The sequence below is a fragment of the Athene cunicularia genome (assembly GCF_003259725.1).
Source record: "Athene cunicularia isolate RWA chromosome Z unlocalized genomic scaffold, athCun1 chrZ_part4, whole genome shotgun sequence".
Lineage (NCBI taxonomy): Eukaryota > Metazoa > Chordata > Aves > Strigiformes > Strigidae > Athene > Athene cunicularia.
Window position 1 is genome coordinate 200,847 of NW_020799145.1, and position 13,380 is coordinate 214,226.

A 13,380-nucleotide genomic window follows, 5' to 3' on the forward strand; every position below is an offset into this window, starting at 1 on the left:
CTCACCACAAAGGGAAAATTCAGTGGAAATTCATATTTGGTCCCGGCTAACAATGGCATAAGTCAGTTCACACCGAATTTTGCCTACTGAAATTGCGTTGACTTCAGTAAGTATATACCAGTGTAACAGACAAACTACTCCGTTGATTGTAAGAATGCACTAACTCCTTATTATCTCTTAGCTGAGTTATCAGAAGTAAAAAACAGTTAAAAAAAAGTACTGACCCCTTGTCTTTCTAAACCTAACAGAAACAACTAGCAGAAGGTGGCAGCAGTACAAAGATGCCACTTTTACAAAGTCACTTTTCTGAATAGAATGAACAGAACTGTATTTCAAAATAGATGTTAGATGCTATCCAATGAGTAAACCAGATCTAAAATTAACTTCAAAATAGACTGAAATCATAATATACAACTATGTTGTTGCAGCATGTCCTACTGCCTCATTTAAATTATTTTGGATGTTTTTTTTTTCCTTAAATCAGTTAATGTTACTTAAAATGTGACTTTTAGATATGGACTTTTCTCAGGCATTCAGCATAACTCTGTTGTTATTTAAATACAGGAGTTTCATCACTGACTTAGGAAGAAAGAAATTAGACTAATATTGCCCACATCCCCTTAAGTGTTGCAAACTCAAACATCCCCAGATAAATTAACTTCTAAAATATCAGTCATTCCTTTAAAATTCTTATTATGCTCTAAGATGACAGTGTATGCTAAACACTGAGTAGTCTGCTGCAGTACCACGGGTATGCAGTTAATCATGGCACACTTGCCCAAATGCACTTTCCTTTGCCCTCTTAATATGTTGTATTACCGTGATACCATCCATGCTTCAAAATAATGGGTGTTAAAAAGGAACAGGTATAGATCTACGTAAATATCCACACAATATCTACACAAAGCCATTTAGGAATGGAATTGTTTTTGCAAATTCAATCACTTAGAGATCTACATTTCACAAAAATACATTCCTATTTCTAGAAAAGCAAAGCTCTGCATAGTTAAGAGAAAGCAATGCCTTTAATTGAATAAGTTTAATTTATCTTCTTATTTCAACCTGAATATTTACTACATTGTCCTAACTTTCAAGGAAGTTGGTGCTAACAAGCAGTTTAGTACATTCTAAGTAAGAAGATGAGTTAATTTTAACATCAGGTGAGCAATAATAACAAAAATAAAATGAGTCCACAGCTTGCTTTTTGGAGTCAGTTATTAGCAAAAAGCAGTAAACAGTGCATGCTTGCCATACCCTTATCTGTATGAGCACAAGAAGACACTAAACTATAGTCCAGTAGTGCTGAAGATGATGCAGGAGAAATTTCAGCAGCAGTGCCAGTTTCTTCAATGAATAATTGTTCATGGCATATAGTATTATTGAAAAGGTCACTTTGATCTTCAGAAGCACAGCTGTTGGAAGAATTCCCAAGCAAAGCAGGAGAAGCAAGGCAGGCATTTTCAGGTTTAAAATGCAATCTTTGGGGCTCCTTGTTGTCTGCACGTGTGTGTCTAATTGTAAGAAGTTCATCAGCAAAGGAAATCCACTGACTCTGAGACTGTGAAACATAGGATGGAGCACTGGTACTCCCTGATGGCGCTGCTGTAACACCAGATTTGAACAAAGTGCTAATAGTAAAGTCTGGTGAGGATGGGCTTGTAGACCCAGAATCTGTCTGGTGTACAAGCAAAGACTGAGATACTCTACACCCAGGCAAATCAGTGGTAGATGAAGAGGAGCTCCTATTGTGCTCTTTTAGTGTAGCTGAAGGAAAAGGGAAGAATTGAAACTAGGACCAGCACTGAAAAGATAAAAATGTCAATATTCAAAAAAGTATTCAATATGCACTACATGAGGTATCCAGCATCCACAGCCAGCATGAAAAATAACTGCTCTACTAGACTAAAAATCCCATCACTGACAAATAAAAGAAAAAAAATCCCATCCACATATCACATGTAATTTGTTCATACTTCCAGCCACGTCACTTTCCATTTTTTAAGTAAGCCAAAAAGGAATTTATTGTGTTTCTCTCCACTTAAGGCCCTACTTCTCATGACTTTCCTCATTCCTCTAACTTCCTCCCTGTTATGATTTAACTTCCTCTCATCTTTGTCTTTTCCTTCTTGTGTACTACTCCACTTTTGTTTCCCCTCCATAGTTTTCTGCTTTTCATTTATTTCAAAAGTATTTAATCAAATCTATCTTATCTTGTTCCTTCCAAACATTTTTATCCTCTTACCCTTAACATTTATAATGGGAAAGCCCAACATAAATGGCTGTCTGGTGAATGAATGAAGGCAATGAAGACATCAGATCCTGTTTTATATTCTTCTGTCTGCATCTCATGATTAACTGTATGTATGAGGCAACATCCACTGCAGTTTATTTCCTCTCTATCCTATAGTCTTCAGGCTGCCGGAAAACAGGAGTTTTCCACAAGTAATCTCTGTACTTGGCTATTGCCTGTTGCAGCAGATGACAACAGAAGCAGAATATATGACACTAGTTAATTCTCAACATCTTGCACACTGGAGAAACACCAGAGTGACATAGAGAGTCAAAAAAGAGCTCAACAAATTTAAAAATTCAAATCAAAAGTATAGGTGTCCTCTCTAGACTGGTCCTTTTGCCATGAACAAGTACATTCTCTAAGCCCACATAAATGGAGTTTTAACATGGCTCTCCCTTTCCAATATATATTTTGCATATCATTCAAAGGCTTTAAAATACTACTATAAATCCTATTCAAAAAGCAGTGTGGAACTATTCAAAACTATTTAAAAAATACATATGGGTGAAAATAAGGAAGATAAATAAAAAGCATTTTTACAATATCATTAGCTGGCTAAAAAAAATGTTTGTTGTGTTTGTTGAAGGTAACCAAGTTAGCTTAAACTTCTAATAAAGCAGGATTATTCATGGATGACCAAAGTTTACTTCTGTGCTAAATAAATCACTGTCTGCTCAAATATCATGGTAGTTTAGGCATTCAATGATTAACAAAGACTTATGAAACAATATCTAAAGAAATGTTTTAACACTAAAAGGAAAAAAAGTAATCAGTGGAATATGCTGTATCATGATACGCAGATATGCTGTATACAAAACAACTAATTCATGCAATTTAAATTTTGGATTGAGATTTCAAAAGCTTTAAGCATCAGCTTACCAATATTAACCTTCAAGTTGAAGATAAACCACTAATTTCAAGGAAAATACAACCAGATCCACTGGCCAATAATCTTGACAAAATTTAAAAATGTATTTTTAGAAGTCTTTAGAACTAAGGTGTAGCTTAGTGAGCATCAGAACTTGATTTAAACAGCAATATGACCTACACCAGTCCACTTTCCCCCCCAAAATGTATTAGTAATTTGTTATATTTTAGAACATTCACTTACTACTTAACTCCATGGATCATTTCATAAGTGCAGATACCTTAGTTAACTCATAGAACAACCACACTTTAAATAATTATTTAGAAGGTAAAGTTTGCCAAGGCATAGGTATTTTATATCTAAAATCCCTTACGCCCACAGGACACTATATTACACCACTTTCAACGAAATGTAGGGCACTGTGCATAAGTCTCTTTTGGGTATGAGGGCTCGGGTAGATGACTACCCTCAGATATAACTACAAAGGATGTTATGGATCCCAATTACCTGTTACTACTCATCAGTCAGAGGCTACTTTTTCCACAGCCCTGCTGCCAGAAGGGACTGTATGGACATTTCCTAATTTGCTTTGACTTCCCATTCAAGCATAGCAATAAACAACCCAATACAGTAAAAACGACCAGCACAACAAATTAAGCATCCTCTGCTTTCTTCTACAGAATCCTAACACGAGATCAAAGCTAGTAAAACAGATTATTCTGACAAAGCACCACTTCTTTTCAGCATATTCCAGTACTACATAATTCTATAGAGTTTATCATTAAATATGTTACAAATTTGGATCCACTGGCCAATAATCTTGACTGGTTACCTTACTGAGGAAGAAACAATCTAATGATTTCTGTAAGCTAGATTTGTTAAAAACTGTAACATCTAAGGAAAGCAAACATAGTGAAAGAGTACGTTCCACTTAAAACCAAAGGGTTACATAACAATGTTGGTTGCTGTTAAAAGGACATTACTAAGGCCAAGAAGAATTAACACTAGTTGTGTGGAATTTCCCTACTGATATATGCACTCTTCCTTACTATTCTTCCATCTGTATGATCAAGCAAAGAGGATAACCACTAGGAAGCTGTGACTGTGAATGAAGAAGTGATGTCTATTATAATTTTTGGACTATGAATACCTAGATAAAAGAAATACTGTTCACTTCCTTTCTCAGGCATGTGGGAGGTGAAGAGTCTCTACATTAAGACAGCAGGGGTTGGAAAATAGATACACAGTAGGCAGACTGAAAAGAACTATGGAAACAACCTATCTGCTACTGTGAGTAAATAGCAGATTCTGCCTTAAATCCCTGGAGATAATCCACATAAACAATGAAATATTTAAATTAATACTTTTAGTAAGGAGATCTAACAAAGCCATAATACCTGTTTTTGTTTTGGTCTCTTCCTTTTTCTGAACTAGTTTCTCAACATCTGCTCTCAACCTCTTCAACATACATATCTACTCATATTCTGCCTCCCTCTCCTTCACTACTTTTTGAATATAACAATCAATATAAACTGTTTGGTTTGTTTTTTTTTTCCCAAAGACCAGGTTTCTGCAAAGCCTGCCAGTGTCTCGTCCACACTAATATCCTCTAGAAACCTGCACCCCAAAATTCCCACACAACATCTGTCCTCTCCCTCCACCTCCCATATTCCTCAGTCCACCCTTTTCTTCCCACTAGTCCTGCTCTCAGAGAACTCTCTCTTCATTCTCGTCTCAGCCCTGCCATTATTATCCAGCTCCCCTTTGATTATGCCCACATATCTCCTAACAGTCATGGTTTCCTACTACATAGCTTAACAGACTTTCCTGGAAAGAAGAAACCCTCACCTATTCAAAGTGGAAGCTCAACTTGTCTCTCAGTTGCTGTGATAACCTCCATTTCATTTCTCAGCCTTACCAGCTGAAAAAATAGGATTATATTCTAGATGGTGATAATTTTTTTGGCAAGTGAGAGAAGGTGCTAAAAAAAGGCAGAAGCAAGATAGAATTTTCTGAAGGTTTCTAGTGTTTCTTCTTCCTCCTTGATCCCTAGCTTGGAAGCGTGACACACTGCACCCTCAGCTGTGTATTACTTATAAGGTAGTATACTGTTTTACAAAATTCTTTCATTTCAATAGTCAAAGCACATCTCCTTGCAATAACTAAAAAAGCAGTAACAGAACATTCTGAAGTACATAGAGAAAACATTTTCTACTACCAAATATTTCACCTGAGGAGGATGAGGATGCCAAGGAAGCTGAAGAGGAAGATTCAAGAGAACTGCTGAAGAGCGGATCCCATGCCAGGAGGTCACTGTTCCCCTTTCTATATTGAGTTATAATTGAATATAAATTAAATATACTCATGAGATATAAAAATCAATCTACAAATTCAGTGGTAGTTTGATAATATAATTAACATAATAAAGTGATAAATAAAATTGATAAATTCTTCTTTATTGTTTAGTCTTTGCATCTAAATATAAAAGTACTTACAAATTGCCGGTCAAGGAACTGGTTTACACATAAGGACACTATCTGAACTGACACCTTGGTGCAAGTTTGTGTGTGGATATAATTCACAACGTCAGTTAAATGACTGTCATTTATACATCTTCAAAGCCATTTATTTCAGTATATATATATATATATATATATATATATATATATATATATATATATATATATTAGCAATGCATATAGATCTGTCCAAATTTGGGACTTGCAATTTTATATACTTTATCATGGAACAGTACAGGACTGAAGCTAAACCTGTCTTATTTGAAACCTGATATTTTAATGAAAAACAATATTTTTGAATTATTTAATTATAAATATGAATTGAGACAAATCACAGTGAAGCAAATGCATTAGAAGGGGAAAACAAATGAACAGAAATCTCCATTGTTACATATGATGCAATCAATGCCCAACTTAAAATAGCAGTCAGCTGATACTTTCAATGAGTTTCTGAGTATTAGATCAAAATAAGACAAAATTCCTACAAAAATGCATTTGATAGAATTTTAAATTTGAACTTACTCATTAGTTGGAGCAGAAAGCTTTGATTTTGTTAACTCTTCACCTAAGCAAAAGACACAATATTATCACCAAAGCTGACACTCAAAAATTTCAGCTTCATTATAGATAGTATAATAATAATAATAATAACTAAAGATAGTAAATACTAATGGTTTCAGTTCAGCAGTAATTATGAATGATTAAAATGGAAAAGAGAAAATGCATTATTTCTGATAAAGTCAGATACTCCTGAAATACCTTCTAATAGGAGAGGACTACACCAAGCAATGCATTTTGAGAGGAAGTGCTGTTCACTTGAAATTTCTTCCTTAAATTATACTGTTTACATAAATATTATTCTTCAGCAAATCTGGCTTGGTTTCCTACTGAAAGAAAACCCTATAGGATAGAGGCTGATGCTCTGTCCTCTGTCTCCATGGCCATGTTTTATGTGTTTGCCTATAAAACAGAGAGAGTGTGCTTTGCTGGTTTGTGGGTCATACTAAACTTGAGCAGGTGGAAAGGTTTTAAGAATTTGCACAGGAGTCTCTTCCATGGGGTCGCCCACTTTGGCTCTTGGATGTGTTCCTCATCACTGACACAGACTGATCTGTTTCCCAGAATAGGGAACAGCTGAGTATATAGAAAAAGAAGAGGTATCTAGAACTGACAAGAGAAATATTTTTTTTTTTCCTATTTAAAATATAGATACTTACAATGTTTATTTCTTCAACAACTGAAAAAAAAATCTATTTTCATGCTATGTTAAAAAGCTAACATAAATAGACTAAAAGTTAAAAATTCACACTTACTGGATGAATTTCGAGTAATCTGTGCCTGAAACCGGAAAAAAAAATTAAGAATAAAGTCTTTTACTAACTGTCAAATAGAATGCTTAATAGTCCTAAGCTTCTTATTTCCACTCAACTTTATGTGAGATGCTTTGCTTTCAATGTCAGGCAAAACATTCTGAGCTTTCAGAAGACCAGAACGTGATCCAGGGCAGAGCAACCAGTGCACACCCACCATACCAGTAAGAAAAGGCAGGGAACGAACACTGTAGAGCTGACAAAGGGAGCAGGATTACTAAATCCCTTTACAGGCTGGGGCAGTAAAATTAAACAGCTTATATATCACATGGTATATATGAAAAGAAACATTCCTGAGATTTTCCTAGTAACTCTTCTCACATACTACACTTACTTGGTTTTAATCTAAGTGTGAATGAAAAGCCATTCTGTACTTACAGGACTGTGTCTCTGCTTTCAAAATGTGGGGGGAAAAAAAGAGAAAAATCATAATTATTATTTTAATATGTTATGCACAATATTTTCCTTAAAATCAGAGCCATTTTTATTCTGATCTGAATATTGTACTAGTGTATGTTGATACTATTTATTTGTAATATCATCTCATAGCATAAAGGATCATTCTGTGGATTGGCAGAATATATCAGCAAAGACGCACTGCAAATGTTACATGTATCTATATTATATGGTCTGTTTTAAAGGTTTCTTTATTACTGAATACTAATTAGTAAACTATGTTAAAGGTCATGCTCAGCTAACTCCACAATGTATTCACATGTCTTGTGGTGGCAACAGTAGAAAGACAAGGGCTGAGCACTCCCAAGACTCAAAGAAAAGTTCACTGGTACACTGCAATACAGTGTACAAAAGATGACCTAATGCACAAGAAAAAAAGAAACACTGAACTCGAAGACAGAATAAAACCTGAACAATAAAAACATACATTTACACTACAGATTCTTTTACCACTTTTCTCTCCTATGCATTAAAATTAAAAGGAACGAAATAACTTACAGATACTGCTGGAGAAAGAGTGATGTTTCCTATAGATACTTTTAATTCATCCAAGGAAGGCATGGTATATTGAGAACTATTATTTGGCTGGACAGGTTTTATTTCTACATGGAACCTCCTAGGTTCATCATCTTCAGAGTCAGAATCACTGGATGAATAGAAATGGTTCTCTTTGGTATGTTTTTCTCAGTTAAGGTGGAAATACTTCAGAATTAATCTGCTTAATCCACTTCACAAATGTGCTCTACAAAATGCTCATATTAAGTGAATACCACAGACAAAATGCTGCCTAACCTCTTTGTGTATTTATGCAGAAACTTCAAATAAATCCACTGTCCAAAATTCACAACTCAGAGTTTAAATTATTTTTCATATTCCATTAATCTTTGTGATTATGTTGTTCTTGTGTTCTGAAAGGCACAATATCATATAACTAAACAACTGCATATTCAAAGGCATCAGGATAAATTAAAGATTTGACAGTAGCAACAGTTCTGCATGTTAAATTTATGATTTGTAAGACTCAACTAGGGATTTTAACACATGTATGAAAAATGTAGAAATTATTTTAAACCAAGTGAAGGAAAGCCCTAGCCTTTTTAATTAGCAGTAGAATGCTCATTGTACCTGTACAAGCATTAACAGTACAGGAAGAAGCAGCAACAGTCACCGTTCACAGAGTGGCACTGAAAATTTTGCAAGAACTTACCAGTTACATAGAAGGCTGCACAGTAAACTGAACAATGTCAGCTGCTTGAAGCACTGTGGTCCTTGGCAAAAAAGGAATCACAATGACAACTCAGTCCTCAAACTAAGCAACATATACAGATGAATTTAGCCTTGGTTCTTTATATGCACAGGAGCTGCACTGAATAAAACTTATGAAAGGCCTATGCTAAGTCTTAAAAGACGAAATTGTTTTGACAAGGAATAATTTGAAAATTTTTCTCTACTTAAACACCTAAGGGAAGCATACATATTATATAACTTGCTTCTGCTATTTTCACTTGGAAATATGCCAGACATCTGAATTAAATCTCTTCAAACTACGCCCTGACAAAGATTAAAACCTGAACCCAAACGACATTCCACATCCATTTCAACTGAATATCTCTGAGCCATGGTGAGGAAAAAAATCAAGTGTCTTCATCTTATAGCCTATCCATCCCCCAAAATGAATCATATCTAAAAAAGAATGTTTCAAAGACAAGTTGTTTTTCATTTCATGAAAAGATGTCTTGAAAGTTTCAAGATTCATCTCCTACTAATCAGACAACTCTTGTAAAGTGCTCTTCCAACATTTAAGACTAGACTTATTAAGACTGACTGCCATTATGGTAAAATAATGTCCTCCAACAAATCATCTTAAGAGTTCCCATCCACAGAATAAATATCCATTCTTGGAGGCTAATAGAGAAAAGAAGAAGGGAACTGCTGAGTTCCTGAATCCAGTCAAGATTTTCAGAAGCTGAAGTATTACCTGGCTGACTGGGATTGCAAATCATTGAGCTTTCTCACTGAAAGTATGGCCTTTTTGATTGTTTCACAACATAGACGATAATGCAGAAAAGGATGCCCAGATGAATAACTTACAAAGCATGAACGTAGTTCACTCCTCTCTCCCTTTCATAAATACATGCAAAGCATGAAATAATGTCCCTCTAAGAACTGAATAAAACCATTTCACTTTTAGATCTGTTTTGTAAATAGGAGATAACACAAACTGCTTTTATCGGTACAGGAATCTTCACTGGGTCAACAGAGGCATATTCTGCAAGGCTGGTGAAAACAGAGAAGCTGTGATGATGGACTGGCCCACTTCAAGGTGCTGTTAACTGCTTATAAGTTTTCACAATTTAAGGTAATTGCAAAATGTAACTCTACCTTTTATCTGCAGTACCCCAAAAATTCAGTGAATACATTTCCAAAAATTAGCTATTTGCTAATTGGCTAACATATTAGGCTTGCTTAGATCTACAGCATTATTCCTAGTAGTAGAGCTTCCCTCTGCTTCTGATGGGGGCGAAAAAGGACAATAATTTTTTTCTTTCAAAGGAAGAGCAGAAAAAAATCACAAGCATCCATAAAAAATTACTTATAATGAAAATCTATGCTGCATATCAGAGCTATTATTAAAAAGACAATACAAGCTAGAAGCACCAATTAGAAGCAGCATGTGGTCTAATGACTTCACTAAGTAACAGAAATTCTATTTCTAGACTGCTGGACCTCCCTATCATTTTAATGGTGTGTCCTGATCCAATGTCAAGGGAGGGTTTCTGGGTGACACCCCCCAGACCAATTCACAGGCTGCAGCAGCTTCTCTTGGAGGTTTGCACAGACACAAGCAAGCTTTGAGACAGTCATAGGACATTTCAGTCTCTCATATGGTGTTATAAATAAGTGGGAGGTTACAGATATAGAACCAATAACCACTCTGTATGCTTAAAAAAGTTTACAAACTTTAGAAACTTTCTGAGAGCTTTTCAAGGATAAAGATCAACATGGTCACCTTGAAGCTTTTGTTCAGGCTTTTTGTTCTGTTTTGTTTTTACTGTCAGACACAAACCATTCTCTAGAGTTCCAAAGACATCTGATCTAATCTTTAACATTTACACACACACAAAATCTAAGACAGACAAAATTTTGTATGTTTTCCAAAAGCTATGAACATAAGAATACAACTTTGCAACATAAGCATGAAAGTCATTCATCTCCCTTTAATTAACACTTTAATTACTACTTCCTCTCTTCAAATGGTAGTAACATTAAATAACTTGGCACAATAACAGTGAAAAGGATATCCTGTGTTGCTTCTGGTTTAATGCTGTATCCTTCATCATCTACATCAGGAATATTCTAAAAACAACAGAAATTATGATATTGACAAATTACAAAAAATGTTGTTCTTAGATCAGATTTAATATCATTGACAAATTAAAATTTGATTATGACAGCTCATGAAAGTCATTGTTATTCATCATTAATTACTAGTTATCTCAAGTTATGATCTGTAGTTCAGAAGTAGCATGACAAGATACTTCAGGAACAAAATACAACAGAACAACCTCCAAATTTCCTATAAGAACTGGCAAGTTTGAATGCATCTGCTTTTACTGGTAAGCTATCAAAAAGGTCAGAAACCAAAAGAAGCATTTTAGCTTTATTACTGTTAAATAAGCCTACAATTCTCTTGGCCCCAAATATTTTATACTTTTAGTTCTCTCAGCTAAGTCACTGGAGGCTCTGATGGTGCAGGATCAAAACCTTTCCTAAGTATTAATCAGTATTTTAATATGTGAGTAAAAGTATTCCAGGTTACACAAGTTGAAACTTAAAAAGGCAGCAAGTGTGCACTATTGCTTTAGCAAATATTCACATTAATTAAAAGTTATGGATCAAACTTAAATACAAGTGCTCCAAACCAGGTTCCAAAGTTTTCCTTTACACATCTCCAGCACCATCCTGGATGTTCAAAGCTAATAAGCATCTGGGAATTTCAGACTAGTTCTCTTTTTCAGTTCTTGCAGTCAATTAAACATAAATTGAAGAGAATTATGTTAAAATCATTTAGAATACTTAGCTAAGCACTTAGTTGCATAAAAAAGTTTTGGGGCAGAGAGAAATAAGTCTCTAAAAAATAAATAAATTTTAAAAATGTGCAAAACCCCACACTCCTTTATATTATATATAAAAGGGGTAAACTTTGATACACAGATACTCTCCCCATTCAGAATATAAAAGCTTACTCATGATTTTGTATGCAGTTAGTCTATATGAAGTGCTCAAATGCCTCAGTAAGTTTATTGTAAAAAAACACAATCCAAGTGCCTTCAAAATGTAATGATATCAGCAGTTATAAATTTCTTACAAAAATGACAAGATTCATACAAAAAAAGTTTTTTTTTTTCCTAGTGTATTAAACAATACACTACCAGACAGTAGGTACTGGGAGGCAGTTTGACTAATATACAGTATGGCCAAAATATACTTTTCTGTTATAAGTCATGAGATATAACAAAATGACTTACACTGGAGACTTCAAGTGGATTAGCAAGGAACCACTTGACTTCACCTAAAATTTGAAGCCAAATTTAAAAAGATATTCACTTTGAATAACTTTTGAATTATAGAGGAAGATAAACATAAACATATGTAGTTGTCCCTCTATTCCTATCACAGATACCACAAATAGGATATCTGATATTTTACTATGAAAGATTCTCTTTTGTACAGCTCTCTAAATCTAGCACTTCTGAATTAAATGGAATGAATTTAAACATAGACCAAACTTGCTGCTAAAAAGACTTAAAAATACAATCCTGTATAGGAGATGTAACACTGTACCCAATTAAACAGCGTGTCAAACTAAGGCCAAAAAATAACTTTTAAGCTCAAACCTTAAAATATGGAACATATAGATACAATTCCTTGAAATACTTGTAAGATCTGGACTTCACCACTATTTGATTAAAAAAAAAAAAAAAAGAGGAGGTAAGGAACTGAACAGAAAAAAAGTTGTAAGAGTAGGATCACACGGTCCAGTACCTTAGCTCTACTTGCTCAAATCAGGGTTCTTAGCTACGCTTGACCTCAGGTTGACCTTGTTTATATACCAACAAACACTAATGAAATTTGACATCAAAGTAAACAGAACAAATCATATAGCTAGAGGGTAGGTAAATTTTCCTACAGTACTACAAGTTCCAAATTCTGAAATATTTTTAGTTGTTATGCTAGGCAATTTTCAACAGATCAGGATCATTTATAGTTAAAATGAATTGAAAAACCAACAAAAATCTTTAAATATACAACATTTAGTTTTTCTTCCAGCTGGGCCAAATATGTAAAGGATATTATTATGAGGCACACACAGCATGCACAACATTACTAGCAAATCTGACTATTCTGATATAAAATTGTGAAAGAACTTAGTATGCAGAAGTTCTCTTCATTCCATTATTTTTAATTTACCAAGTAATAGCTAGTAAATCCTTAGCACTAATATCTTAAAAGCTCTTAAATATATTTCTTAATATTTTCATGTTAATTATTTCTTATCTTGCAAAGGTATTTGAATCTATTCCTCAGCAATGGCATTTTACCAAATTGAGATAAATCTTGTACCAATTTATGATCATTCTTATACCTTTTACTTTCATTAGTGAGATACTGAATTTACATTTTTGTGTAAACCAGCAGAAGAAAAGGGTGGACGAGATACTCGATGTATCAAAGCAAGTAGTACCTCAAAATCTTACTTACCAGTTAAATAGTAATTTCAAAATATTGTTTTCAATATTTTGAAATGCTGAACAGGTGAACGGTTCTGCTTTCTGAAACATCAACTGTATTTACTAGTCTACATTTTGTAAC

The 13,380-nt window shown here is 34.3% G+C and overlaps 1 protein-coding gene across 2 annotated transcripts in view; it reads right to left on the reverse strand.

Moving 5' to 3' along the window:
- FCHO2 (FCH domain only 2) overlaps window positions 1-13,380 on the reverse strand; it is a 96,410-nt gene that overhangs the window by 22,187 nt on the left and 60,843 nt on the right. Inside the window, exons 11-16 of one of the 2 annotated variants that reach the window (XM_026866767.1) lie at window positions 10,809-10,863; window positions 8,005-8,183; window positions 7,429-7,440; window positions 6,994-7,018; window positions 6,203-6,245; window positions 5,392-5,486 (exon numbers count right to left, since the gene is read on the reverse strand). In XM_026866767.1, the coding sequence (XP_026722568.1) occupies window positions 5,392-5,486; window positions 6,203-6,245; window positions 6,994-7,018; window positions 7,429-7,440; window positions 8,005-8,183; window positions 10,809-10,863 (409 nt within the window). Of the gene's footprint in view, window positions 1-5,391; window positions 5,487-6,202; window positions 6,246-6,993; window positions 7,019-7,428; window positions 7,444-8,004; window positions 8,184-10,808; window positions 10,864-13,380 lie in introns of both variants that reach the window. The other variant, XM_026866766.1, reaches the window with a different exon arrangement.